The sequence below is a fragment of the Fopius arisanus genome, unplaced genomic scaffold, assembly GCF_000806365.1.
Source record: "Fopius arisanus strain USDA-PBARC FA_bdor unplaced genomic scaffold, ASM80636v1 scaffold00001, whole genome shotgun sequence".
NCBI classification, from domain to species: domain Eukaryota; kingdom Metazoa; phylum Arthropoda; class Insecta; order Hymenoptera; family Braconidae; genus Fopius; species Fopius arisanus.
The window spans coordinates 2,075,155-2,103,047 of record NW_011887740.1 but is presented as its reverse complement, the minus strand read 5'-3'; the positions used below and the strand labels follow the sequence as shown (position 1 = coordinate 2,103,047).

At 39.2% G+C, this 27,893-nt stretch overlaps 1 protein-coding gene across 6 annotated transcripts in view; it reads left to right on the top strand.

The window, feature by feature from the left end:
• scalloped (TEA domain transcription factor 1 homolog scalloped) overlaps positions 1-27,893 on the top strand; it is a 98,105-nt gene that overhangs the window by 65,202 nt on the left and 5,010 nt on the right. For all 6 annotated transcript variants that reach the window (XM_011315708.1, XM_011315719.1, XM_011315692.1 and 3 more), the window contains 3 exons: positions 7,501-7,625; positions 9,385-9,523; positions 22,922-23,052. In XM_011315708.1, coding sequence (XP_011314010.1) covers positions 7,501-7,625; positions 9,385-9,523; positions 22,922-23,052 — 395 coding nt within the window. The remainder of the gene's footprint in view (positions 1-7,500; positions 7,626-9,384; positions 9,524-22,921; positions 23,053-27,893) is intronic.

Below are 27,893 nucleotides of genomic sequence, written 5' to 3'. Positions count from 1 at the left end.
AAGCTCATGTTATAGAGGACCCTACGATAGGTACAGTACCGTATCCAGTCACGCGAGCGCTTACAAATTGAAGTCGCTAATTTACACACGGCTTCGCACTCGAGGCTGCTTATTAACTCCCCCGAGAACTTTACCAGTTGGCTACCGAACTAACAAGGTAAACAATGTTTGGCAATTATCTTGGTTAAATGATCCCTCCCAGCAGATAGGAATGGAGACGAAAGCCAAAGTGCCAAGTGATGTTGTTCATCTTCCCACCATTTCCCGTCTATATAATTCTCATACGTATGACTTACTTCGTTATGAGAAACTGCGACAACTCGTCTCTACTGGTTCAACTCGGTTATTCCAATGATAGGTACAAACAACTACTTTTACTATTTTTTTCTCTTTCCAATCGAACCATTCTAATCGATCGCATTTAAGTTTATTGTTTTTATCTTATCAGCCCAACAAATTTTTCACCCTTTATTTCCGATTCGGTGCGATTGTATCCGTAAAATTAAATTATATTTTTTTCTCATAGAATTTCATGAGTGGTTTTAATTGGCTCTGGTTGAAGCAATTGTCGATAAATAAATATCCCGCGATATTTCATGCTCATTTGGCGCGACATAGTCCTCTCGTCTGGACTCTCCCCTTTGGAGATTCGAATCGGCGGCGCTCCATAGCTTTTTTCTCCCAAAGCCAACTTTATCTGCCAACACCTGGGCATCAGTTGGTGCAAAACCGGTTGAAGTAGCCGAGGTGAGCCCTTCGGGCCCTCAAGAGGCACCTCTTCCCCCCCCCCCTGGGGCCCTCATTCTCCCAACTCGATGCACTCACAATTTCCAATCCCTTCCCAGCAGAGGGTAATCCCGGGAGTCTGACTCATCCTTCAACACTTGTCAAATGGACCATTCAATAACTCCGCGAGGGAAGAAAGGAACAATGGTGGATAAAAACAGTGAAAACCTCGGCAATAATATTTTCATCTCCATCGATTCTACCACAATCAGATTCAGGGAGAGAGGGAGAGAGGGAATGAGGAAAAGAGAGAAAAAAAATGATAGGATTTATTCAAGACTGGAATGAATGGGACCAATCCCCTGAGAAAATCAAAGCGACAGAGCCCCAACAATTGTCGACCGCGAATCTCGTTACGTATACAAAATGTAGATGCGAAAAGGTTGAATAACGTTAGAGGCTAAGATCTCTCGAGTCATCGGACTCGATCCCCATTTCCCCTGCACATCTCCTCCAGACTCATCTTCCTGCCTCTTTATTTTCCATCTACCTCCAGACTCATTCCCCATCCGGATACAAAACACTCGTTTTGTATCCTGTATCAAGTCGTCCTTTCCTTAGCCGCGAGGAGCATTCAATTATTGACTTTAATTCAGCCGCGTCGCATTAGCATTCCCCTCTGAATAATGCATCGGGCACCAACGGTTAATCCGACGGTATGTAAATTAATCCCTCTAATTGCGAGCGACAAAACTTCATGATGCTGCAGAGAGAGAGTGATCTTCGTATTCAACGGGTGAATAATCCCCATACCCTCATCAACACTGGGGTCGCGCGTTTTCCACTTCACATTCAATTAACCTCATTATCATTTTCGTTTTTACCATTGATAAAGATGGAGGAAAATTTCTTTGGAAATTATCAATATTCACGGGGATGAATGGCACCCCCGACGAAACAACTATTTCACCCATTGCTGTTCGAATTTATTCACCATAATTAAGCCATCCGTGAAAATCACCTTTATTCAATTCAAGAGTGAGATCCCCTTGGATCCAATTAACCGAGTTTTTCCCAATTCAGGGGATAAATCCCATGAAAGAAGCTCGAGCCACTTCTTTTCACCGGCTGTTCCTTATTTTTTATCGTCTACATTTTCCCATTTAATTTTCCATTTAAATATTCTCAACGATCATCAGTTGACTTGACGCTTCTTCATCCGTGAATGAGTCAATGGAGACACCATTGACACCCGGACTCATTGGCGTTTTTCTTTTCACCCGTTGATTTGTCTCCAATGGTCCTTTCAAAAATCACAATTAGTCCCCTTTGAATGATCCACTCGAGCGTCATTCCCCCGATGTAAATTGAGTCGTGTAAGCGAAACTTTTCCGCACCCGAAGGGGGGAGGGCACTTGAACCGTGAGATTAATTGCGTCGGGTTGTCGTGATTCCACGTAAGCCACCCTCTTTCCTCCCTACCAACCTCCCACCCCCCTCTCGGGGTCAACTCTATTTCCAGGTATATAAACGCCTCTTCACATCATCCTCATTTCTATTTTCTTTCTCCTCTCTTTATTCATTCATCCACCTACTTCCTCTTCTCCCAGTCGTTTCACCTCTTTTTTTTTATTTCTGCCCTCTCCTCCCTTTTACCGTATCTCGTTAATTTTGTTCTTTATACTTCGTCAACGAACCGGTGTAATTTTGAACAGACTCTTTCCGCTTGATAATTATCTTCATTTTAATTTCATCTGAGTGAAAAGAAATGGCTTTCATCGTGCACTTTGTTTTGCGAGGGAAAAATACGTTCCTTTATGGTTAATAATTGACTCCCTGCATTTCACATTTCAGTGGATACAGAGAGCAAATAGAAAAATAATTTTTCTTCATTTATCTTTTCATGTATTTGTTCCTGGGGACCTATTCTCGGCACTTGAGAATGTAACGAATATTTGGTATTCCCTTGAGAACGCTGATTCGTGAAAAAATTCTCCATACACGGAGAGAAATATTTAGTAAAAATTACGGAACTTTCAGGTCACTTACCGATTACGGAGTCAATTCGAAAAATTTAAGTGACGGTATCGTAATTTTTCACTAATAATTCAGATAAAAATTACGGAACACCGCAGAAAAATTCCGCGACTTTAGATAAAAATTACGTGACAGTTCCGTAAAATTTCCGACAGCCACATGTCGCTCCAGAATTACGGAAAATACACGTAATTTTTATTGAATATTTCTCTCTGTGTACGAATGTGATTCGTAGACGGATCAACAGATTTGTCATTTCGTTAGTCCTGCGATTCTCATCTACGAATTTACAGGATACTTCGTATGGGAATAAGATTCGTGTGGCAAAATAAAATTGTCGTTCCGTTTACGAAAGACATTTCCCATATTCCAAAAATAGGCCCCCAGAACTCTCGATTTTTTTTTTAAATTCAGACTCATATAATTGGAGCTTCATATGACTTGTGCCTGAAAATTCAAGAAATTTTCAACCGTATGGAGTTGACTGAAAATGGAAATGTTTTTCCATGAAAATTTCAGCTATTTATTTTTCTCATTCGTTTATTTATCCACTTGGTATTGGAATATGTTGGAGAATACAGCTCTTGTCCTGGAACATGTGAGGGACGGGGGTTTACTGAGCAGACGGAGGGTTGGAAGGTTTTGTGTATGAGGGGTTTGGAGGAGGAAAGGAGGAATGGGCGAACGCAGGGACAAGAGAGGCGATATATAATGTTCCGCGATATTAAACGGGACGCATTCCACCAAAGCCACCCCTGGCCCCTGCTATGAATGCCTCTGGCGTCCTACATCCCCTAGACCACCTCTCACTGTCTGCCTCCTCATCCTCATCCTCCTTCTCTCCTCGTGCATGTGTCCTCACCGAAAACCTCCCCACTGGACCCAATTGGATCCACTTCTTCATAAATTCCCTGCTTCATTTTTCATTAGTCACTGAAAAAACAAACAATTTCAACGGAAATTATCATTTTTTAATCCCACCGACAATTAAAAACATTATACCTGTAAACTGCTCAATGAAAATTGATTGAAATACCGATAATTCAAGTTAATCCTATTATCAATATCTTTTTCAACGAGCAGCGAAGTAATGGAATTATCGATTATATCAGTAAGCAAATGAAAAAAAAAATTTCCAATGACTCTTATTAATTATAATTAAATTTTAAATTACAATTACAATTACAAATAACAATTTTCAATTTTCGGAGACAATCATTTGAGATGCGTTATTTTGATGGGTGATTCTTAAAAGTCTTGCTTATGAATAATTTTTAATTAATTTCCATGATGAAATGTAAAACGGTAGGATTTATTTTCTCCCAGTGACATGCACAGATAACAGAGCTTTCGACATTCAGATGATATTGCAATTTTCCTATCCCCCCATATAATACCTCGAACCGTTCGATAAAAGTTTATTTTATACCTGTAGTCCCCTCTCGTGGGACACGTACGGCTGTATCGAATCTGTCACATATTCGATCCTGCATTGTCACTCGCCGTCGATAACAGGAGAAATGCGATGAGAGCACCAAGAAAAGAGGATCAGTTTGTATTTCATGTTTGTGCAATGCTCACTCCCTCCAGTTTTCCATCCCTCCGGTTTTTATTTCATTCGCTGACACATGTCACTGGCATTCGCCCTCTCGTTTCGCTTTGCAAGTTTCTACCAGAGTTTTTAATCCCCGTGGGATGTCACTTCTACGTTGCAAATCGCATTGTCAAAAAAAATAATAAAAAACATTCCACAGCATTATATTTCTCATTTGGAGATTAAAAGCAAAAATTGCGTAATTATTCAGTTAGCCAAACTGCAGTCGTCGAACTCAATTGAAATTTCGGGTACAATGCATTAAACACTCCATTATTTTGAGAATACTGATTCATTTACAATGTCATTTTGTTCTTCACTAATTTAGAAATTTCTCCAAAATTGAGATAAATTGGCATTTCTGTGGAATGGCATCAATTGCATATGATTTAATTCCTCCAAACATCAAATTTATTGCTAATTACCGTAGCTTTCGATGTCATTCATCCCGTATCATATTTCAAATCATATTTCAAACGTTTCAAAGAATTCATCACAATGCCGTTTGCATTTCACGTGTCACATTTCGAAAAATAGTAATTCCGTTCGAATAAAATCCATAATACCCTCTGTTATCCTCGCAAATAATATATTTAACTTCCATGCACAAACTCATCAATCATGTGCTGCTAGAGTAATTTTTGCAAATATTCAAGTGTAATTTTTTACACATTGGTACATAAACGAAAATAGAGGGTTTGAAATGGTGAAATGGGGTGTTGTCTACATGAGGATGAAGCTGCGAGGCTGATGCGTGGATTATATAGTACAGGGGGTTAGAGCCATGAATTTTGGAAGGTGCGAGGGGTACAATTGAACCCCTTCCCAGTGTGTTTACTCGGTTCTCCAGTAGTTAGACGTCTGCGGTCTTGCTTGGCATTCCAAAACCCCCTGACTCTCCCACCTCCCTCCAACCCTCCCTCAACCCCTTCGCCCATCACCGGAAATGTTATATCGCCATCTCGGCGCCATTCCCTATCCATCATCCACACATTTCCCAACCCCATAACACTGGGTTTGCGCTTTCTCTGCGTAAACTTCATCCCCCTCTTTGCCCTCACCGCCCTTGTGGTACTTCTGGACATTGGACGAGTGCATACACACTGGCAAATGCAACCATGCGCGTCCATGATCTATGCATCCTGTGCCCCGGTTTTACCCACCAACCACATACACACGACTTGGCAGTCAACTTCATACTGCATTTCCACCCAAATGCTCCCCTCGAAATTCCCTCTCTGCACACCAATATGAATATTTACCTTGTCTGTGTGTCTCTCAATTAACTAGCGCTCTCATTTTACACCCTGATGATCAGTATAACCTTTGACCTGGTTCAACATCATCTGATTCCTTTGTTATACCCAAATGACTCGGGTGACTTCTCCGAGCCAGATTATTATTCATTTTCCACCGGGAAATCGACCGTTTTTCAACTATTTTCCCTACTTTTTTTCAACTTTTTTTTTTATGGAAGAAGGAAATTTTAGTCTATCTGTGACGAAAATACGAATTGGCTAAAACTAATTATCAGTTAAATTTCGCGCTACCTTCAGGGAGTTGAAGGATTGTAACAGCGAGAAGTCGAGGGACTTGCATTTTTTATTAGTTGTGGTTTTTCAGTTATTGAAGAATTAGTTTTTCTCGTTTCTGTGGGAATAATTATGTTCCTCGGAGAGAAATATAATTTGACCTCCGAAATGCGCACTCATGGTCTTGATCAAAAGCATTCGACTATTCCTTGAATTTGAATGATGAAAACTGTCGTACTCATCTCCGCATTCCACTTGTGTGAGACTTTTTCTTCATTCATATGAAGAAAATCTTTCGTCCTTCGTGGATGCTCGAGCTCGACCGGTAACCAAGGGCGAATTCCTGCATGAAATATTCATCTGATTTAAAAAAAAAAACTGAAAAATTCTTTCCTGCCATTAAACTTGAATCGGAGGTCACGAAAATCAAATGACTGAGATCAATCTCACGATGATTCTTTTAAAAATTGTTATACATTTCTATATTCTCCTCAACTGATCTCCACATTCATAACAATCAAGGAAAATTGAAAAAAAAGGTGATTTAATGTCCTTTGTTGTTAAATATTCATATTTGGGTAGATTTTTTTTCACTTGAAGCTTTTGGCGCTTGTAAATTTCTATATGTAATCGTAAGAAATCGTAAGAAATATTTTGGAGTTTTTTTGGGGATTGAATGATGTGTATTGGACTGGATTACGGGAAATTACAGTGGTGTCTGTGGCTGGGGTGAGAACAGGGTGAGAACAGGGTGAAAACCGCGTGTATCCCGGAAAGACGAAGGGTGAATAGTAGGGAAGAAAGAGGAGGGTTGAAGTCAGGAAAGATAGAGCGTGTGCGGAAAGTTGTCTGTATCTGTATCACCGGGGGAATGAGGGGACCACCCTCAATAGGACAGCGAAGGGGGTTGAATACTCATCCGAGTGGATGGTGTTAATCCAACGAGCTGTTTCTCGAGGGGTTGTTGTGTCGAATGAGTGGGGGTTGGCGCACAGTTCTGGGGGGGTTCTGGGCTTCACTCCACCCTCCAGGGGCGGAGCGTTCTCAACTACAAACTACCCTAACCCCCACCCCCCGCCTCTGGCCATGCTGCACTGATACGCGATATCACCGACCACTTGTTGAGCCCCGCCAACACACTTTTCTATTTTTCAACCGGTGATTTTCACTCTCAACTTATCACTCCTTTTTTACTGCTGGTCTGATAAGCGCCAGTTTTGTCCCCTCGTTATGCAATTCTAATTTTTTTTTTCAACTTCTTTGAAATTCATTGGAGGGGGCAGTAATTGTAATTCTTAATTTTGTCATTGTTCAAACTTCTATAGAGAGATAAATAAATTGGGCAAAAATTAACAAGTAATCAGATAATTAATGTGCTCTGAAAAAATGAGAAAGATACCTCTGCATTTTTCAAACCGTGATTTTCACTTTAAATTTCCGAAAGTTTTTTTCATTAACAGTCAAGGGTTTTATTATCGAGTTGTGCGATTCCATACAAATTTTTATTATTTTGATAATAATAATTAATCATTTTTAATAGTTGATCATTTTTATTATTATAGGGAGATAAATTAATGATTTTAATGTGGATTTGCTTTTGGTTGATTACAGGCAGTGCGGTGGCTGCAGCCGACACCATTTCCTCGCCGTGGACACCCGCGAGTTCCGGGCCGCAGCCCGACGCCAACGGCTCCGGCTCGGATACAAAGAATCTCGACGTTGGCGAAATCAGCGATGTAAGTGTTTTTTACTATTTCAAGTGCTCAATTTATTATAAATTACTTACCTGCATATAAATTACTGCCCATGAATTTTCCATACATTACTTTTTGTTTGCTCTGCGTTCCGTCGTGAGAAAATCTATAAAATAGCCTTGGTACATATTTTTACATACAATTTTTATAAATTTGATGAATACATAGAATTGCTCGATATTATATACATTTTTTCTAGTAAATGCATATTCAGTTGAATCCACCCCGCGCATATCGCATGTCTGACTACAGCACGTCCGTATCTACTCATCGGAAATTCTCCGAGTATTACTCTAACCATTTGAGTCAGACGAGAATATTCTATTTTATCATATTTCCATTTACTTTCTCCATCCAAAATACCCATTCCCTCTCGCCCGCCGGAAGTAATAGACTGAGCTGCATTCGTCATTAAGGGATATCCAGTTCCTTTGAACGGATTAGATTTCCAAATTGTTCTCCTCTCATAATTATCAATCTCTCGTAACCAAACCACTGCGCATCTGCAGTTCACGAGAATAATTAATTGCATGAAATAACCCGTGGAATAACTCATCTATCGTGTTATTATATATATTTGAAATTAGAATTGCAATTATTGCAATTACTATTTTTTTCATTGACATTTGTGACGGAACTCCCAAAACATCGACATTAATTAACATTTTTCAATGACTCTCGGAATCTCACTGATGTACACCAATATCTTGTCATTTTTTATTTGCAAATAAAAACGATGAAACACCACTTCCGGTGAATCATCTAGTCTCGTCCTTGCCCAAGATGTCCCGCATGCATTTCTGATACATTTCCTCTCTAATATCGACACTAACGAACGAACGAAAGAATTCCCTGAAGGCTCGATACTCGCGATACATCGATCGAGTAGATCATACGATTCTCACGTGCAATAACGACACCAGAGCCCAATAAACACGAGGATGGAAAGCCTAGGGTTGTGGATACAAAACCGACAACCGAGAGAAGAAAAAAAAAAGTTAGATAAAAAAGCACCCAGACGAAGGCTTCCCCCGGAATTCCAAGATTCGTCCTCCAGTCGTCGAGTCCTCCTCTCGCACTCTCGTCAGACGTAACCGCAGAGAGCGAAACGATTAATATCGATAAAGAAGGAGACAGCGGAGGGTGGAGAAAAAAAGGAGAAATCCTAGCCTTCGAGGAGATCTCAGAGATTGGCACATGTTGCGAAAAACTCGACCTCTGGCTCTCTCTCACCACTTGCCAGTGAGTCGGTGCTCTTTCGTCTTCTAGCGTTTTCACCTCTTCCCTCTTTCCTCCTCATGGCTGAATGGCGTGCCAAGAATGTTCTCTGCTCCTTTGTTCGTCCCAAAAGCACCCGACTCACTACGGGCATGTTCCCTCTTCTATCGAACACACCTTGCGCGTTCCAGTGTTTTTAAATCCAAAGACAAAAGGCCACCCCCATCCCATCTCTCTCACTCTCACTAGTTCCCCTTTTTCACTTCACCTGAGTTTTGTAGGTTCACCGTAGAATCCTTATGGTATTTTATAAAGGATCCTTCAGGGGCAGAAGACAGCAATGTCGAGGGGGGATGGAAAAGTGAGGCAGCCAGGGGGTGGATGGGTGGTTGAGAATTTCAAGGAGATGTGCAATATCACTTCATTATGGAGAGAGCTCGCTTCAGGGGATTTCATCGTGTTTTGTTGGGGTTTGTTTGGAGTTTCAAGGTGGCTTATCCTCTGTTTTTTATCATTATTGCAGGACGAGAAGGACCTCTCCGCGGCAGATGCGGAAGGCGTCTGGTCCCCGGATATCGAGCAGAGCTTCCAGGAGGCCCTCACCATTTATCCACCATGCGGCCGGCGCAAAATTATTCTCTCCGACGAGGGAAAAATGTATGGTGAGTGTCGTTATGCAATTTTCAGTTAATTTTAAAAAAAGATTATCAAGGTATATTCTTCTTGGTCGGGGCTATTGGATCATGCCATGCATTTATCCAAGCGGCGATGGCAACTTCGAAATTAATCGTACAATCCGTTTGTTCTGATGTACCCGAGGATTTATTATTCTATCTTCTCTCCATCCATTTGTCACGGTGATTATACATTACTCATATCTAGCCTTTTGAACCCTCAGGGAGGAAAACTTATCGTTGAATTGGTTACCTATCAAAATAACAACTCAAACTATTATAACTGAAGAAATTATTATATTTTAAATCTGAGAATAACGTTCTGACCAATGCCCCGAAGATACACGACAATATCACAGACCGAGTAACAAATTCAATCGGTAGAAATCCTCAGGCAGTACTTAGTATGGTAGGCAAAAGATATCGATTTCTTAACGTACACAAGACTAATCCCCAACTCCCCCAAGTAAATCATAATAATCCACTACACTTATGGATATTGCTTCAAAAATAAGTGAGACCAACACTATTTTAGCAGCATAATACTTCTGCGCCGTAAACAATTTATATGATAATTCATTCATTTTTAATATTTTTTAAAATAATATAATAACACTGTAATATCTCGACTAGTAACATTTTCGGGCTAATATTTTCGCAAAGTAATATATTCGGGTTATAATATTTTGACGGGTAATATTATTATTGAATAAAATCCGAATACGTAAATTCTACAAAAAAGCGAAAAGAGAGGTATTAATGGTGTTTCACCAGGTGAGTTTCTCAAACGAAGGAAAATTGATAGCGAATTGATGAAAACATGTTGACCCCATGAAATATTTTCTCCTCCTGGATGTTGAAGGATAGCAGTAGAGGTTGATGGGTCAATCAAGGAAAATATGTGAGTGAAATCGTGTGCAAATCGTAAAAGAGACCATGGCAGCCCCCTTGGGTGGTTGTATTGGTGTCTGTGGTGTAGGTGGGAATAGTACTAGCAGAGCCGTCGTTATTGCACAGTGCTGAGGTCAGTCTACGTGACCGCCTCGATATTGCCTCGTACATGGGCGAGAGACCGTCGTTCCACCATCACCACCTTATAACCACCGTGGACTATCCTCTCCACCAGAGCCAAAGCAATAACGCCTCGGTCTCCAGAGTCCCCCCATTCCTCTCTCAATCCCACCACCTTCTCGTTCCTATTTTCCCTCCTTTCCTCTTCTCAGTCGATATCAACTTTTTTCCTTTTTATTCAATCGAAAAATCTCTGCTGGCAACTTTGGCATTTATTCCATTAACTCCTGATGGCTCCTATCGATTGATTTATTTTATTGACCTGTCAAGCGAGGAAATTAAATGAAAATTTCACAGATGATGGAATTATTGGGTTGTGAAATCCCCTCGAGAGTTGTGAGAACTTTTTCCGGTAAATTTTATTCCGTATTCTAAGGGGATATTCCCTGAAATTGAAAAATTTGAAATTTTTGAAAAAGCATCAGGGGAACATGAGGATCGAGGAGGTATTCATTGAAATTGAAAAATTCGAAATTTTTGAAAAAGTATCAGGGAAATATGAAAATCGAGGAAGTATTCGCTGAAATTGAAAAACTCGGAATTTTCGGAAAAGTATCAGGGGAGCGTGAGAATCAAGGAGGTTTTCACTGAAATCTGAAAATTCGAAATTTTCGAAAAAGTATCAGGTGAACATGAAAGGCGAGGAAATATTCACTGAAATTTGAAAATTCCTAATTTTTGAAAAAGTATCAGGGGAACATGAAAATCGAGGAGGTATTCGCTGAAATTGAAAAACTCGGAATTTTCGGAAAAGTATCAGGGGAGCGTGAGAATCAACGAGGTATTCACTGAAATCTGAAAATTCGAAATTTTCGAAAAAGTATCAGGGGAACATGAAAGGCGAGGAGATATTCACTGAAATTTGAAAATTCCTAATTTTTGAAAAAGTATCAGGGGAACATGACAATCGAGGAGGTATTCGCTGAAATTGAAAAACTCGAGATTTTCGAGAAAGTATTAGGAGAGCGTGAGAATCAAGGAGGTATTCACTGAAATTTGAAAATTCCAAATTTTCCGAAAAATATCAGGGGAACATGAAATTCCATTGACTCAGATGATCCAAAAAACGAGCAACCTTTCCCACAAGTCTCGCCAATGCAGCTCAAGGCATCCAATAAATCCTCCCTATAGCAGAAGTTGAAAAAAATTCGAAGCAAACTGCGTGACGAGGGCTGAACCATAACGACGAAGCAACATTGTGAATAACAGGACGGTACATCGCAGGCTGTGCGCTTCCGTACGCGACTCTGAATGATTGCAATCTCCATTTTGCCTCGACTCATTCGTGTTTACTAAATGTTCCGGAACGCTGCAACTACGATAAAAGTGGGACCAAAAAAATATATATTTTTTCCACAATTTTGATACTTAAAATTGCTCAACGATTTTCACGTTCAGATGCGCGAAACAGTACGACTCTCCTGAGGCACCTGCTAAGGTTCAAAGTACTTTCCACCACGAGAATCCCAGCGTGAACAGCCCCAGGGTAAAACGATCTTTCAAATGCGCGTGCTAGAGATGAAATGGGAGAATTGCAACAGTCGTAATCTCCCTCGTAACAATGCGCGAGTTTTTTGACATTAATAAATGGGTTGTTTCGTCAATTCATAAATAAATCGGGATGAATAGAAGATAATTATTACCTATTTATTGTGTGCGAGCAGAAGAGTCCTGGAAATGCCAACAATTTTTGTTTCTGTTCACTCCATTGTTTAATTATTTTTTGCCAGAATTTTCAATCACAAGTTGTTTACCAGCATTTTTAAATTTTTTTATCTGTCCGATAGAAAATAATTCGAAATAATTGAATTTATTTTCGCAAATCTGGAGATTTACTGTCACAATTAAATTAAAGCAACTCAAATAACACGTAACGCAAAAATAAATAAAAATAGTACAGAAATAAAAATAGTTCACAAGTCAGTTTTCATTACCGGATAAACTGCCAATCGACAAATCGATATTATCTAACAAATTCAAAATATTAACACGAATATCGCGAAAAATAATATTATTGCCAATCCTTGATAATTTCTCTGGACTGCAATAATTTTTTTTTCACGGTGCAATTTTTAGTGAATTTTTTGTTCGGGGTGTTAGAGCAAATTTGATCCCTGGAATGGATTTTTTCCTGAGGGGCTCGGCTAGTCCCCGGTTTTGTGACGCAATAGGCGAACAATGGGGATGTGGGTGGGCAACGTGTCCAGTTATTGACCGAAGGAGACACTCCAGCGCATCCCCGGAGCTTCTCCACTGTCATGAAACACTTTCAGCACGAAACAATCTCCCTCGGGTTGAAATCTTTTCTTCCGGTTTTATCAATCGTGGGGAGTCGATGACCTTCTGTGCATCGAGGAGGGTCCAACCTTCTTGGGTAATCCTCAATGTCCTTCTGACACACGTGGAAGGTCGTGGATATTCCTGGGGCATAGAATACGGCTAACAACGGGACTGAGATGGTTGGGTAATAATCTGCGACAGCATTGTCCGTCTTGTCAGGGTTCTCCCTCTATATGACCGCCAACTGCGAAGTCCTTTGACATCTAGGCTCGATTTAATTAAATTCAGGGGCATAATAGGCTGTCCCATACACTGGAAAACAGAGCCTCATTTTCGGCTTGCACCGTTTTTCATTTTGATTTTAATTAAATCGGGTTCATAAAATTATGAGAAATAGTGAGAAATAGTCTGCCATATCTACTTCTCTTCAATCATCATTTATTCTTCTAAAGGGCGAAAAAATAAAAAAATAATTCATTCAGTGAATCTCTGATTTTAATTTAACGCGAGGAATTATTATTTTTTTTTTTATTACGCGTCAGCAATTTTATTCCATGGTAAATTCTATTGCATTCTATTATAAAGTGAAAATAGATTAAAATCTTCATTTTTCTAGAATTTATGAATTCAGGAAATTCAAAGAATCCAAAATAATTAATACATAATTTCAATTCCCCGATCGACTCTATGGAATAGACGATTGAAAATGTGAAAATGTAGAGTAAGTGAGGAAGATCTGTCCAAAATTGTACATGCCATATAGATTATCTCAAGTGAAGTGAAGAATAATTTAGATTGTGATAATCTGTTCTCTCAAAGTGGAATGATTCAGGATAGAAGCCTCGGTGGAAGAAGCAATGTAAAAAAATGATAAAAAAAGGTTAAAAGCTTCTGAAAGTCATCCTTCTCTAACGGTGTGCCACTACGCACTCGGTGGGTCGTTTGCTGGGTTTATGGCACGCATAATCCCGTTTATCGTCCTCGTAAATCCCACGAATATAGTTTTGGTGGGTACTCCGTTTTCCGCCGTACACATACACATGTACGGAGGGTGGGCTTTAATCTCTTTTCAGTTTTACGACATATTTTACGGTGCAACGCGCCTCCTGTGCGAAATACCCAACTGCAGGTATACACCCGTTGAGATGTTGAGGGCGAAATTGAAGACTGAAATTGTAAGGGGCTCCCTCGACATGGGTTTCTCTTGTGTAGCGTATTATTGGAGCTTTCATGGCGACGGGGGAATAATTGAACTGACACCCTGACATAAATTCGATTGGATAACATTTTTTCTTTATCAACAAAGTTGCACAATATGTAGCTATTATTATGCCTGTTAAGTCTTCTGTAAGATAATGAAATAATCACAGCCCAGTATTATCCGAATTTTCACTTGTAATATACCATAGCTTCAAAGTTGATATTTCCCGATTTTTTCGTTGCAAATAAAAGAGGGAGACAAGTTTTTCATGATAAAAAATTTTCAAAGATTTCTCCTGAGAGACTTGATTACTTCATTTTAATGCTCAGAATCCGGGCGAAAATGGTTGATAAATTTTTAAGCTCGTGGGGTATTCGGGGGATTACTTTTCCACCCGAAATGTCAGGTAATAGACTTGTACAATGATGAGACATTCTTAATTCCCATGAATTTTCCAGCAATCATTTTGCACCGCAGGCTAATTATCTCTTCTCATCAGCAACCCCCACAACTCTTAATCCTTCACACCGAAATAATAGAATTCCGTCCAAAAACAAGGGAAAATTTTTAAAATTAACAGTTGAGTTGAACCGAGAGACTTGCAGAACATGAGAGGGTGTTGAGTCGCCTGAAGTACGAGGGCAAAACACGGGGGATTAGGGTATGAAGTGAGGAGAAAGGGCGGAAAGGGGGAGGGGTGGGAGTGGAAAAAAAGGAAAAGTATGGAATAGTGAAGCGAGAGGGAAAGAGGGGTTGAGCCATGGATAGAGCTGAAACGTGGGTGGCCTACTCGTTTTGTACCCCATTCCACTTTTCACCCTAGTCGGGAAACTCGGGTCGCCTGCAACCCCCCCACCTCCCCTTTGGGGGTGGAGGATGGCGAAACTATGCGAAGAATGTGCAATTAGTGAACAGAACGCTGGATGAAGGGGGAGGATGAGGGGTTTTGGGTGGCAGGCGAGGATGAGGTGGTGGTGACGACGGGGGGTTGGAAACGCAGTAGAGAGGAGTCTCCTAACGGTACAATGTAGTTGGATACGAGGAAGAAAATGAAAGAGCAGGAAGATGGATGGATCCGATGATGATACGAATGAGACCAGAGGGGAGGAAAACTCAGGGTTAGATATCTTCTCGGGTCACCGTGTCAATTCACCGACATTTTTATTCATAATTTTTTCCCCTTTTCTCAACACTCAGGAGAGGAAAAACCCTAGTCCACTGTTGAGAATTTTCATTACACGGACAGAAATATCCAATAAAAATTACGCACCTCGCATTTATTTTTCACTGGAAATTCAGATAAGAATGGTCCGCCGCTCTGGGAAAATTCCACCAGTTTCGTAAAAATTCTGTTTATCAGATTTTCCTATGGAATTACGGAAAAGGTGAAATAATTGATGGTAGATGTGTTTGATAATTTACGAAATTATTAATATGAAAGAATATTGCATTCTCTTCTCACACTATTTAATTTTTCCGCAATTTCCGTTGAAATTCAATTTTTATTGAAAATTCACCAAAATTGGGTTTTCCATTCAATTCGATGAATAATTTGTCAGAAACCTTAAAAACCCGGTAATTTTGGCTAAAAGGGGGTAGAACATCCTCTAATGAAGATTGATTTGAAATTATAATTATTAATTTACCGTGCCATCCCGACCTGAAAATGTCGAATTACCATAATTGCTGTCTTCAAAAGTACGAAATTTTTAAAGCTAAGACTCGAAGTGCAATTTTCCAATGGGGGCTATTCCGCCATGACATTTCGATAACTCCACATGATTAATTAGCCGAAATACGAGAGTAAACTCCATCGGTATGATTAAAGGGGAATTGATTGAGCCCCATAAAGGCGCTTTCGTATTCCAAAGGCCAATATTCCCAAAGATCGTTAGAGTTGTGTGCGAGGCCCTGAAAAGCACTAGACACAAACCTAATCGAGCAAACGAGCTCGAATGCACTCAGAGTGAGTGAGGCAGAACCGTTGTACCTAGGTACTCCGGTGTGTAACGATTCCCCTCCCTTACTCCTCATCTGTTTGTGTATCGTCATCAATTATCACGGATACTCAGAGCCTCCCATGAAGTTCGATACTCACGATACCGACGAGAGCCAGAGGTTGCCTCTTGGCCCTTAACTATCACTCCTTGTGTGCACACGTAACACGCACAACCATTACACTTGGCATCCAAGGGGGTAAATCTCAGTTACCTCTAATGTCCAGGTACGAGTGCATCGCTTCATTCCACTCCATGCGTATTCCCTGACAACCCACCGCATCCTACACTCTTGCAAAATTACACTTGACATTTTTGTTACCAAGTCATTAACTACGATAAGTGCCTCTTTTTCGAGGTCAGTTTTTGCCCGATCTATCGAAGTTTAACGAAAAAAAAGGGATTTTCATTAATACTTTTCTCATAGCTCTCATATTTTCCTATTAAAAATGATTGTGCAAAAAATTCACTATCTTCCTTCAATTCTTCATTTACGAATCAAAAACTGTTAAAATGTCGAATGCTGAAGCAATAATTTCCCTGGATTTTCAGTCTTTTTGAAAAATCAATTCAATTCGGTTATATATTATTTATATTTTAAATTTGATTGGGAGGAGTGATTTTTTATTCAGCGAACAATATTTCAAGTTGAAGTGTTTTTTTTTGTGTACAGCATCGTGTGCGAATATCGGGTTGTAAATATATAAATATAGTTTAAGGAGGTTCTTCAGAAAAACCGCGGGATTGCGGCTTCTCGGTAACTACCGTTATATCGCAAAACGTATAAAGACGGTGTAGGCTGTAATGCATCGGTTTATTGCACTCCTCCATCTTTAATATCCCCCCTTCATGTCGGGAAAGGCGATGCACTTGTCTCACTTATTTCTGATGTTGAAAAATAGCGAATGGGGGAATAGTATCGCCTGACATGCATGGAAAAAAAGTCCTTCTCACGGAGAATTGAGGTGCTTAATTGCCTCGGTTGAGACGATCGATTTACTTCGGACCTCGACGATGGATCTCAATCTCGATTTTGATATTGATATTTAATTATTATGTCGACGGGTATTTCGGGATTTAGGTTGATGGCGAATGAAGGATAACGCGGTTGCCATTTCATTGAGATTTGATATTCATTGGGCTCGCCAATGATTTTTTTTTATTTCTTCATTCTAGATGAGGCATCAAGTGTTGAGAATGGTCTTGCATTCAGTGAACCTTTTTGATCTATTTTTATCTATAAAGTCACTAATGACGGGAAAAACCGTGTGTTACAAATTTAATTTACATTCTCATATACATTTACTTGTACTGCACTATTGGAAAATTCCCTTTGGAATTTTCAAGTGAAAAAAGGCAAAAAAAAATGAATAGGCAGGGCAGCTGAAAATTCAAGATCTTCTCAAAAAAATCTACTCCGTTCTACTCAATACGCCACAAAAGAATGACGAGCGAAAATAAACAAAGACAAGAGCAAATGATTATTATTGAAGGATGGAATAATTGTGGGTGTATTAGATGAGTAACTCATAGTGTTTGCATCAAGAACCGCTCCCCGATGCTCGTTACTCGCGTATGGGGGATCATAATGGCCCCTTCTTGTTAAATTAAGCATCTACCAAGTGATTTACGTTGATTGCCAGTCGCGTCGCATATCCACTATTCTCCTCTCGCTTTCTCCTCCTCCACCCCACAATGTGATACAGACTATCTTCAGCACGTGTTCAATGCCCTCCCCTCGGCCACATGCGCCCTTTATCGATTTTAAACTCCTACGCTCGACTTTTATCCACTTTCTTTCCAATTCTCACGGTCACGTATCAGCATTTGTTACATATTTAATACTGCGGGGGATCTTTCATATTTACGACTCCATGTAAATTGAAGTAATGAAATTATACGGTGATAAATGTTCAAATCACATGAAATTTGAGTGAATGTTTACTGCTGGGTAATAAAACCTTCGCACAATCGCTCTCATGAATGGGGAATTGTATTTATTTGCGAATTAGGGGGCGAGACATTTCGGCATGTTGTTGGTATTGTCCGTTGTGATTTCAGAAATTTTTAGGTTTTTATAGTTCTACCGGAATATTCATTTATTTCTCAAGCAATAATAATCAATTAATAAATAATAATAATATCTATTAATTATTTTAAAAATATTTATTAATTTTCTCAAAATATCTTGAATTCATATTCGCAAGATTCTACGCCATTGATTTCTGAGTAGCTAATCGATTAAATCCTCCCCCGAAAAAATGAAAAATAAAAATTCGAAAAATTGTGTGCGAATCGTGGAATTGATGAGTCCAATGGGGAATATTCCGATATTTTCTTTGAAATTAAAAAAATTGAGCAAAAACTTGTATGCGGAAGGGGGAGTTGGTGGGCGGGGAGTTCGGGGGGGTTACTAACCAACCCCCGAAGAATGTTTGGCCTTCAAAAACAGAGACGAGAACTGGGAAGAGAGCGGTTGTAGACCGAATGAGGGGTTGAGAGAGCCGAGGTTCATGCCAGGGCCATTTAACGGTCTTTGCGAAATTGAGTCATCACGCGGTTCGCCCGGAATCTCGGATATTTTCCTCCCGATGCTTCCACACCGGCTTCCAGGCATCAGCCACCCCATCCCCAACAACCATCCCGGTTCAAACCTCCACCTACACGTTTACCTCGTAGAAACCCTCGAACCGGAGAGCATCCTGCGGCTACCGATGTGCACCTCGATCGTGGAATTCGAGAGTGCATGCCAATGTGTTTAACTGATTTCCCCTTCATTTTCCATTTTTCATCTGCTCTCACAACTCCCAGGGGAGTTGTGTGAAAATAATTCTCATGATCCTCATCCTCCAATTGCTTTCCAACCTGCTAAAGTGTTTCATTCATTCACCATTGAGTGAATATTTTATTCACTGAACCTTCTAATCCCCTTTTAATTAAATTACCGGTTTTTTGCGTTTTCTGAGAAATTGTTGATCGTATTGGCGTTAAAAAATACACCATTTTCACATTTTATTTTGACTTCATCACTCACGAAGTTTCATGAGTGTGCCATAATTTTTCTGTGTTCTTTTTAAAGGCTTATGATTTTTTTTAAAGTTCAGCAAAAAAAAGCAAAAGAATTAATGAATGATCATAAGATTTCGGGGGTCATAAATAATTATAAAGTGCGAAGTGGGCACATTTTTTACGTCAATTTCATTAGTAATTTTCCAGATCTTAAAAAGAACTTAGGAAACCGGTAATTTTGGCTAAAAAGGGACATTCTTAAAATACTCAGGTCGAAGGGTCAAGTGTATGTCCATTTGCTGAAAGTGCCACATGGATTGCACTAATTAACCTTGAGGAGCACTCCAACCTCATGTAAGGCCACAGCTTCCTCGCTAATTCCGCTCGCTACAGTACACCATTTCACCCTCAATTTCACCCATTAAATTACTTCTACCTTGCACGATTATTTTCGAAATTTCAGGACAACTATAAATTTACTTTCCACTTCCCACTGAAAATAAATTGAAAATGACTGAAAACCCACCCCCAAAATTATCCCAAAAATTACTTCACGGAGAAAAAAAAGTCTGTTAAAAATGACGTATTTTTTCGAGAAATGATAAATGAATTTTCATTGGTTATTTCCCTCTGCATGATCAGTGAAGTATATCAAATTTTTTTCAACCGGCAGAATGCGAAACGCCAAAGAAAAGAAAACTAGTGACAAGCGATAAATTTGGTGGGTTAAACCTGAATTTCCGCAATGCCCGGAAAATTAATGCCGATATAACTCGGAGTATTATGGTATACCTTCAGAGAAAGGTCTTCCTTTTCCGATGTTAGAGAGGGTATAATCTCGGTGAAACTTTGAACGAAGAAACTTGCTTGGGATACGTACTTTGTGGAAAATAATTTATTCACCGAGTTGCTCTCCCTCTGACGACTACTCCTTCCATTTCCTCCTTCTCTACTTCCCTTTTATGCCCTCTGTCTTTCTTACCGAGCGTTTAATATCGTTGAACGATGAAAGAAGAGATCGGATGAGAACTGATGGGAAACGACAGTGGACTCGAAAGAAAGAGAGGGAGAGAGATAACGTCGATTGAAATTAAATCGTGTGCAATCAATATTGGCAGCGAGAGATATCGGATATGGATGAGAGGATGAAGGGTACACCGATTAGACTTTAATGAATTTTCAACGGTACTGCCTCAAAATTCATTAAGGGATGGGGGGAGGAGCCCGGGGTGGGTAGATGGAAGAGGGAAAACTGGGAGGGAAACAAAATAAAAAGCAAAAGCAGAGTGGAGGTACCAACCGAGATACCGGTTCACAAGTACTAAAAGAGACGCAGGTGCTGGAGGAAGAGGGCAGGAGGCGACCAAGAGGGATGGAGTCTCGTTGGGAGTCTTCAAAGGAAAAGTAGAGGCGCGGGTTCTCCTCACGGGGAATATTAAATTTCAACTCAACAGGGAGGGGTAAAAACGTTTCATTTAATTGCAAGGGTCCAAAAGACCTCGACGAAATAATTCTTCCTCGACCGCTTTGGCTAACCAGCCAACAAATTTCTCGCGTTTCTTCTCCATTTTGAGGCAAATTGAAAAATTTTCTTCTTCTATTTCCACAAGGCTCTTCTGTATTTATTTGTCGAGGTGGCCATCACATTTTTATTGAATTACCCTATTTTCATTGCTATTAGGACTTGTTGCATTTTTTCTGCAATGCATTTTCGAAATCACAATTTAATAATAATTCAAGTTTTTGATAATTAGAAATTCAGAATTGTTGTATCAATTCATTAGTCATTGGAGTCTAAAAAAATTGAAAATATTTTTGTCATGCGTAAGTCGAGATAAAAATCTGCAATTGGATTTTATGTTCAAATACATGATCAATCGAAATTGTTTAATCTTCTGGAAATCGTCTCTTGATGGTAAAAAAATCGCTGACATCATGAAGCAATGGCTGCCTTTGCAAAATTCACTTATAAACAGCCAGAGTAAATTACATCTTCGACTTAATCATAAAATCGTTTATGGATATTGAACAGTCTCTTTGACTGTGATGTGAAGCCCCTCCATAATTTCTGGTTCGATAAATAACCGACTCCCTCAAACTGTCGTTCAATGCCATCAGTAGCAAAAGGGCGGAGGGGGGAAAAGAGATCCATTACGTTAAAATAATCGAGTCAGACGAGGGGGATCATGACTCATTACAGAAACTCAAAGAGATCAATGAAGGATGATAGGAGTGACGTTCTGACGCTGTTTAACACCACCACGTGTACATTCAAGTACGAGTAATGTACTTTGGCCTGCGCCATCTGCTCATCGTCATGTCGTTGTCTCTCTGCATACTCCGATTTTTCGGGGGACTTTTTCTTTTGCCCATAAGAAGTGACGAGGAATAATAAATCTGTCCCGTTGATGAAGACATTTTCGATGAGTATCTATGAATTTAAAATTCTTCTATATATACTAATAAACTCTTCAGACATGGGAAAAAAGCAAAAACCACATTTTTTTTTTGATCGTAGCCCTTGGAATTATCCGGACCATTGCAAATCCTCGGTACGACAAATTCGTCACACAATTTTCCCCTGATTTCTCGACTGCTGGCCCTCAAATATTCTCTCAGCCTCACGTCTAGAGGACATCGTCGAGGCGTTAGAACCGTGAATTTATCATCAGCTGACGTCCGTCGGTCGCGAATAAATAAAGCACCTCGGCGCCCAAGGCTACAGCTAAAGCAACTCCTCGTTTTTCACATCCGCCATGCCTGTGCGTTATCATTATTCCCCGTTTATTATTATTGCAATCTATTTCATTATTTATCCATTTTTTCTTTGTATATGGCCGCTTCAGGTTGTACCTGCCAACTTCCTAGCTTCTATTCATGGAGCGGTCATCTTCTCGGACGAGTGATCGTCCAGGCAAATGGCTTCACGCCAATATAATTACACCCGGCGCGTGTCAATTACTATCAATTCCCAGGCACTTCCAACCCTCCGCTATTATTATCTGTTGTCCTAGAGGGGTCGACCGATGAATTTCTAGGTGTCAAACTGTTACTTGTCATCGATCCCAGTCGTTAAGGGTACTTGATTTTTTTTAATCCAGCCATCTTAATGTTTTCCCCTTTTTTCATACGAAAATTGGAAAAAACGATCGAATGATCAATTCATGGATTTATTTGTCGGTTTTCTGTACAATTGATCCGCAATTAAAATACTCGATTTGTTGACTGAGTTATTTGAATATTAAAAAATGATAACAATTCGTATCGAATACCACATTTATAACAAAATTTGGTAAAAATTTTTATCCGTGTAATGACACTCAATTTGTAGATTATCTAGTGCGTAAATTGATCTGCAAATAACGCATGACCCGATATTTTTCTAATGTAATGGAATTTTTACCTGACAGTTGAAACAATGGTAAAAACAAGTTTCTCGTAATTTTTCTCTGATTTTCTTGTTTATGTGATTTATATAAAGACACATAAACAAGTCGATTGTATCCGCAATGAAAGACCGGTTTCTCTTCCCGAAAGGCCATTAATCAGGATTGCTAGTGCCGATAGGGGCACGCGACTTAGTATACAAGCCTCAGATATGGGCAGAACGGGTATCCAATAATTGCTGGAAAACCAAATAGAAGGATTAAATCCAATGATCGATTGAAAAAAAGTTGGCGAGGGCTAGATGTATCGCTGTGTATTCATCCAGTTACAACATAATCTCGAAATCGTTAACAAATAACTGTCTTGAAACAACTAATTCCATTTCCAATGTTAATTTGAAATTTGATTAACTCATTATCAGTGTATTTTCTCTGGTTTCAGGTCGAAACGAGCTGATTGCCCGGTACATTAAACTCCGTACTGGCAAGACGAGGACGCGAAAGCAGGTCTCTTCGCACATCCAAGTACTTGCGAGAAGAAAATTGCGGGAAATTCAAGCAAAACTCAAAGTGGTGAGTTTAAACCATAAAAAGATGAAATTTCCTCTCAACTAAAACAATATTAAATAAATCAAAAAAATTAGCTACAAAAACGGCTATAATGAATAATTGATGTTTTTCGGGGTTCATGAATACCAAAGGAACGAATGTCGAATTAATACGAAACATTCATTAATTTAATGAATTTTGAATAACCGTTCCTCCCATGAATGACAAATTAATTAAACATTTCGCGTTATAAATCACACATAAAAATAGAGCTGTCCATAACATTTAATCAACAGCACTGGTGCATCACTGGGTTTAATAATTAAAGCGATTCCACGTACAATTGCACGTTGGTTAATAAATCAGTGCAGCCGTGTGCAATGCGTTCACAATTCGAATGAGCGAGGTGGATTTTGGGGGGGTTGGGGGTGGCAGGAGGATGGTAGGGTGGTAGGGTGGTAGGGTGGTAGGGGGTGAAAGCCTCTATAGAGGTAAAAGCTGTAGTCTATAGTCTCTCGGTGGTCACTCTCGGCCTGGGGGAAAACAGGGGATGTAGGTGGTTTCAACCGGGCCGTGTGGGTTACGCGAAATTCACACAGGAACAACGTCGGGTATCCGTCGATATAGCCAAACTCTCACACAAAGAGATTTTCAATGGTGAGGTTGGGGCATGGTGGAGGGATTTTGAGGGACTCCGGGGCAGGAGCTTTTGTTGTGTCGTGGGCGTTTGGATGTTCGAGCGTTTCTGTTACCGCAGTGGCGCATGCCATGGACGTTATTCACCGAGAGTCACCCTCTTCTGTATATGTGTGATGTAATTTGCTGGTTTCCGTTTCCGTTCAAGTTATATATGCTGGCTATCCAACTATGTTTCAAACGTACTCCCTTTATGTCACTGCGAGACCCTGCGGTGAATAACAAATATTTGCACTCATTTGTGTTCATTAATTTGCGAAATTATATGGTAAATCTCTGGGATAACGTTTTGCGGCCTGCGTTAATTGGGTAGATTTAATTGATTCTCTTTTTTTTAAATTATCTTGTGGTGGAGGATGACGGTGAATATTCAATATAATTACGTGTCTTTGATGTAATTCCGGGGTGAAAACTAGTTGAGGAATGTTTTACGAAATTAATATGGGATTTTTTTGGAGATAAAATTACCATTCCATCATGTAAACTTTTATTCCAAAAAATCAATTCAGTAATGCAGTGATTAATTTAGAGTGTGAAGTAAAAAATTGGAACCAGCGGTCGAATATTAAAGATTTATCAACGTGGACAAATCCAAGCCTAGTAAATATTTGAAATACATACGAAATTACTGAATGCACTGGCCTGAGAGAAAATTCGAATTTGCCGTATTGAAATACATAAATAAAATTTAAATGATATTTTATCGGGGATTTTGTATTTTCCGGCATTCGCTTTTGTAAATGAATAATTAAATTTTTTCATTTAATTCTGTATGGAAAATCATCCCGTACAGTTTTAAATATGAACGAATCTTTTATAATTTTAAAAACGATTTTGCGATTGAAAATTCAGTGCTTTTGAGTAATCAGCGGGGACCACTATAACGAAAAAAAATTTCCTACATTATAAAATGTTTTCTAATAATTTTTTCCACTGAATCATTCATAAAAAAAAACTATTTCTTATTCTTTCACCGTTTACTGTCAAAACGTCAAATATTTTCCTCAAACCAGAATATATTTTTCATTCAAGCGAACAGTTTTGATTAACTGAGACTTCGACGGTTTGGATTTATGAAATTAAAATTTTTCAAATAGAACTTTTTCTTCAGTTCGCAATTACCCACGTAATTACATCGAGTTTATTTACTCCCAATGAGGGGAATATTTTCGCGCAATTAATGGCGTTTCAATAAGTTAAAAAAAATATGAAAAAATTGAGAGAAAAATGTGGTGGAATGGACGTGGAGCTCAAAAGGATGGGATGGGGTTGTTGGAGAATGTCGATAAACACAGCGCGTGGTCACTTGCACTGGGGTGGGCAGAGGATTTTTTTTCCCCATGGCCCCTCAACCCTCTTCACAAAATTCAACATACCATTCGCTTGTGCGTTTTTCGGTCGAAAAAAGAGGAGAATAAAAGGGAAAAAAAAACAGCCGCCTCTCAATTAAATGAATCGATTCCGCGGTATGGACGTCCACACGCGCTCTAGTGGGTATATCCAATACCGCACATACTAGGGTGCACTTCTAGTTTTATTTCACTCCCCTCCCACACCACCGGTTTAAACTCGTTGCCTGGACAATGTACGTGCTCAATAAATATAGACGCACATCCAATGAAAATATTTTCCCTTCCATTTGAATTTCTCCCACTGTGGAATGCTTTTTTTTTTCATTTCCAAATTCAATTCGCGAAGCGAGAAAAAAGATTTTTTTTACCTGGGGATTTGACGGAATCAGTGTTCAGTGACCAATTTCATCGATTAATTCTTTTGTATTGTTGGAGAAAAATATTCATTTATTATTGAAGAAAATTTGGAAATACTGCAAGGATTATTATCCAATTGCTGATGCCCATCGGTTTTGCAATAATACTCTGGATTTTTTAACCTTTTGTGCCAGAGTTAATTTCAACAATTCCGACAATTGATTTCGAATAGCGAAAATTGTAAACCAAAATTCTGTTCAAAGAATATTTTAATCGATTCTCATTATCAATTTATTACGGTCTGAAGTAATTTCAAATAAAAAAATTGAGTATGGTAACAAATTGCCAGAAAAAAGTGCAAAAAACGAATTCAATTTCAAAATAAAATTTACGGGTGTGCAAGGGAATGGTGTTGGGAACCTAAGAAACCTGAAGCCAGGGAAAATAGGAGAGGGATGAAAGGCGCGAGGATAAAGTACTCGATTACTCAAAGTGACGAATGATCGAGTCCCACGCGAGTCAATGCAAAATCGTCCAAGTGTTGTCCTGCAGGAGTACGAAGGGCTCGAGAAGCTGCACCAGAGGTGTATATGTAAACTCGAATATCAAAACGTAAAAAAAAACCAATAAATATTTGAGAGAAAAGGAGACAGGGAGATAAGTCACGGTTTGAAATTATCAACTCCCACTTGTGATTTTCAATTTGTCCTTTTTTATTTCTACTCTCCTCAGTAGAACACCCACGTGTCCAGTCAATTTCAATTCTCGGCGTAATTGCTTTTTCGCACCAAATCATTTTTTCAATGTCCATAAAAAAAGCCATTTGGCTTCTGATATTGACTGCCTGCATTAAGGAATTAATATCCGGGCGAGTACTATTTTACGTTACGATATTTTTCCTCGTCGATAGGTAATAAAACGGCTAATTAACAATTAAATTATTTATGAAGCGATAGTATTAAGTGCGATGGGGTGATTGCCGTAAACTTCAAGATAAAAATCGGATCTGTTGATTTTCATTGTTATAAAAGAATGGAGTAGAGAATGAGGGGAACTCATTATTCGGTGATTTATGGAGTAATTATTGCTCTGGAATTTTTTTTTCCTGTGTATTTTCGTCATAAAGTCACATATTGGTATAGAATTAATTAATACCACTAGTGGATTATATCGTTGCCATGTGCAGTGAAAATATTGCTCCGCACTGATGCTGTTTCATCCCCTCAATTCCGTTTGGTCATCCGTGTTTATTCATTCTTTATATTTGCTGGACCACCAACGGTGGCCGATCGTGCTAGCGAGAGATTAAACCCCCAGGCCAAAACCATTGCACAACTGCAGATTGATATATACCTATACTTTCCCCGTACCCCATGTCACGTTTTACCCAAAACCATGGTTTTTATAACAGATACCTATGTATTCGGCAAATGCCTCAAAGCAATGGGTTGTGTAAAAAAAATCAGAGCTATTTCCACTTTGGGTTTTTTCGTTGAATCGATACCTTAAATCCAAATTGAAACAGAAAATAAAATTTAACAAATTTTTGCGCTCCAAATGGAATAAACATTCAATTCCCAACTGATGCTTTTATTTCCATTGTAGATAAATATTGTCCGAGATTGATTGGAAGAGTGAAAAAAATAGTATTGGACTACATGCATGAGCGATTGTTTTGTTAAAAACAAAATGCATTGAAATATAGCGAGTTATTTTTTTTATTTATTTTTAATATAAAACGGTTTTAATATCTGTAAAACTGGACAAGTGAAATGATTTCAAAACAGTTGATGATTATAGACGAAGAAAAGCCATTTCTTTGAAATTGACGGTAAATAGATTTCTTAGAGTGGCATATGAAAAATGATAAATTTGTTAGGAGCACACGGTGAAGGAGAAGACACTGCAGACAATCTCGAGCATGTCGAGCGCCCAGATAGTATCAGCCACCAGTGTTTTACACAACAAGATGCCCCCGACCTTAATGAGGACCTTTGCCCTTCATACTTCCACCCCCGTCTCCTATCCTGACCCGGTAAGTCCCCCAGGGGCGATATTTCTCCCCCAAAAAGCAAAAATCTCAGCTCAAACTCACGGAGATGTCTAACCGCTCGAGTAAAAGCTTCATTACTTGGCTGAAATAACTCCAAAAATATTTGTTTACTCGCACATTGTCCTGAGTGTATAGAATCCCAATTGCTTGATTAAGGAGGGAAAACAATGCTGTTGACTTGGAATAAAAATGTGAGGCACAGTAACTGCGGAAGGCTTTATGAGTTGAACTAACAAAAACTTTGGAGAAGAAACAGAATCATTTCCCCTGCTGCTCGCCCCTTGGGGTTTCTTGTTGTGTATTGTTGAATGTATCGTTTAAATGATAAATTATATACTGTTTTATGTACATGTTGTTTCTTCATGCGTTAACTATTCAGTCGTTTATAATTTTCTGTGAAGGAGTTA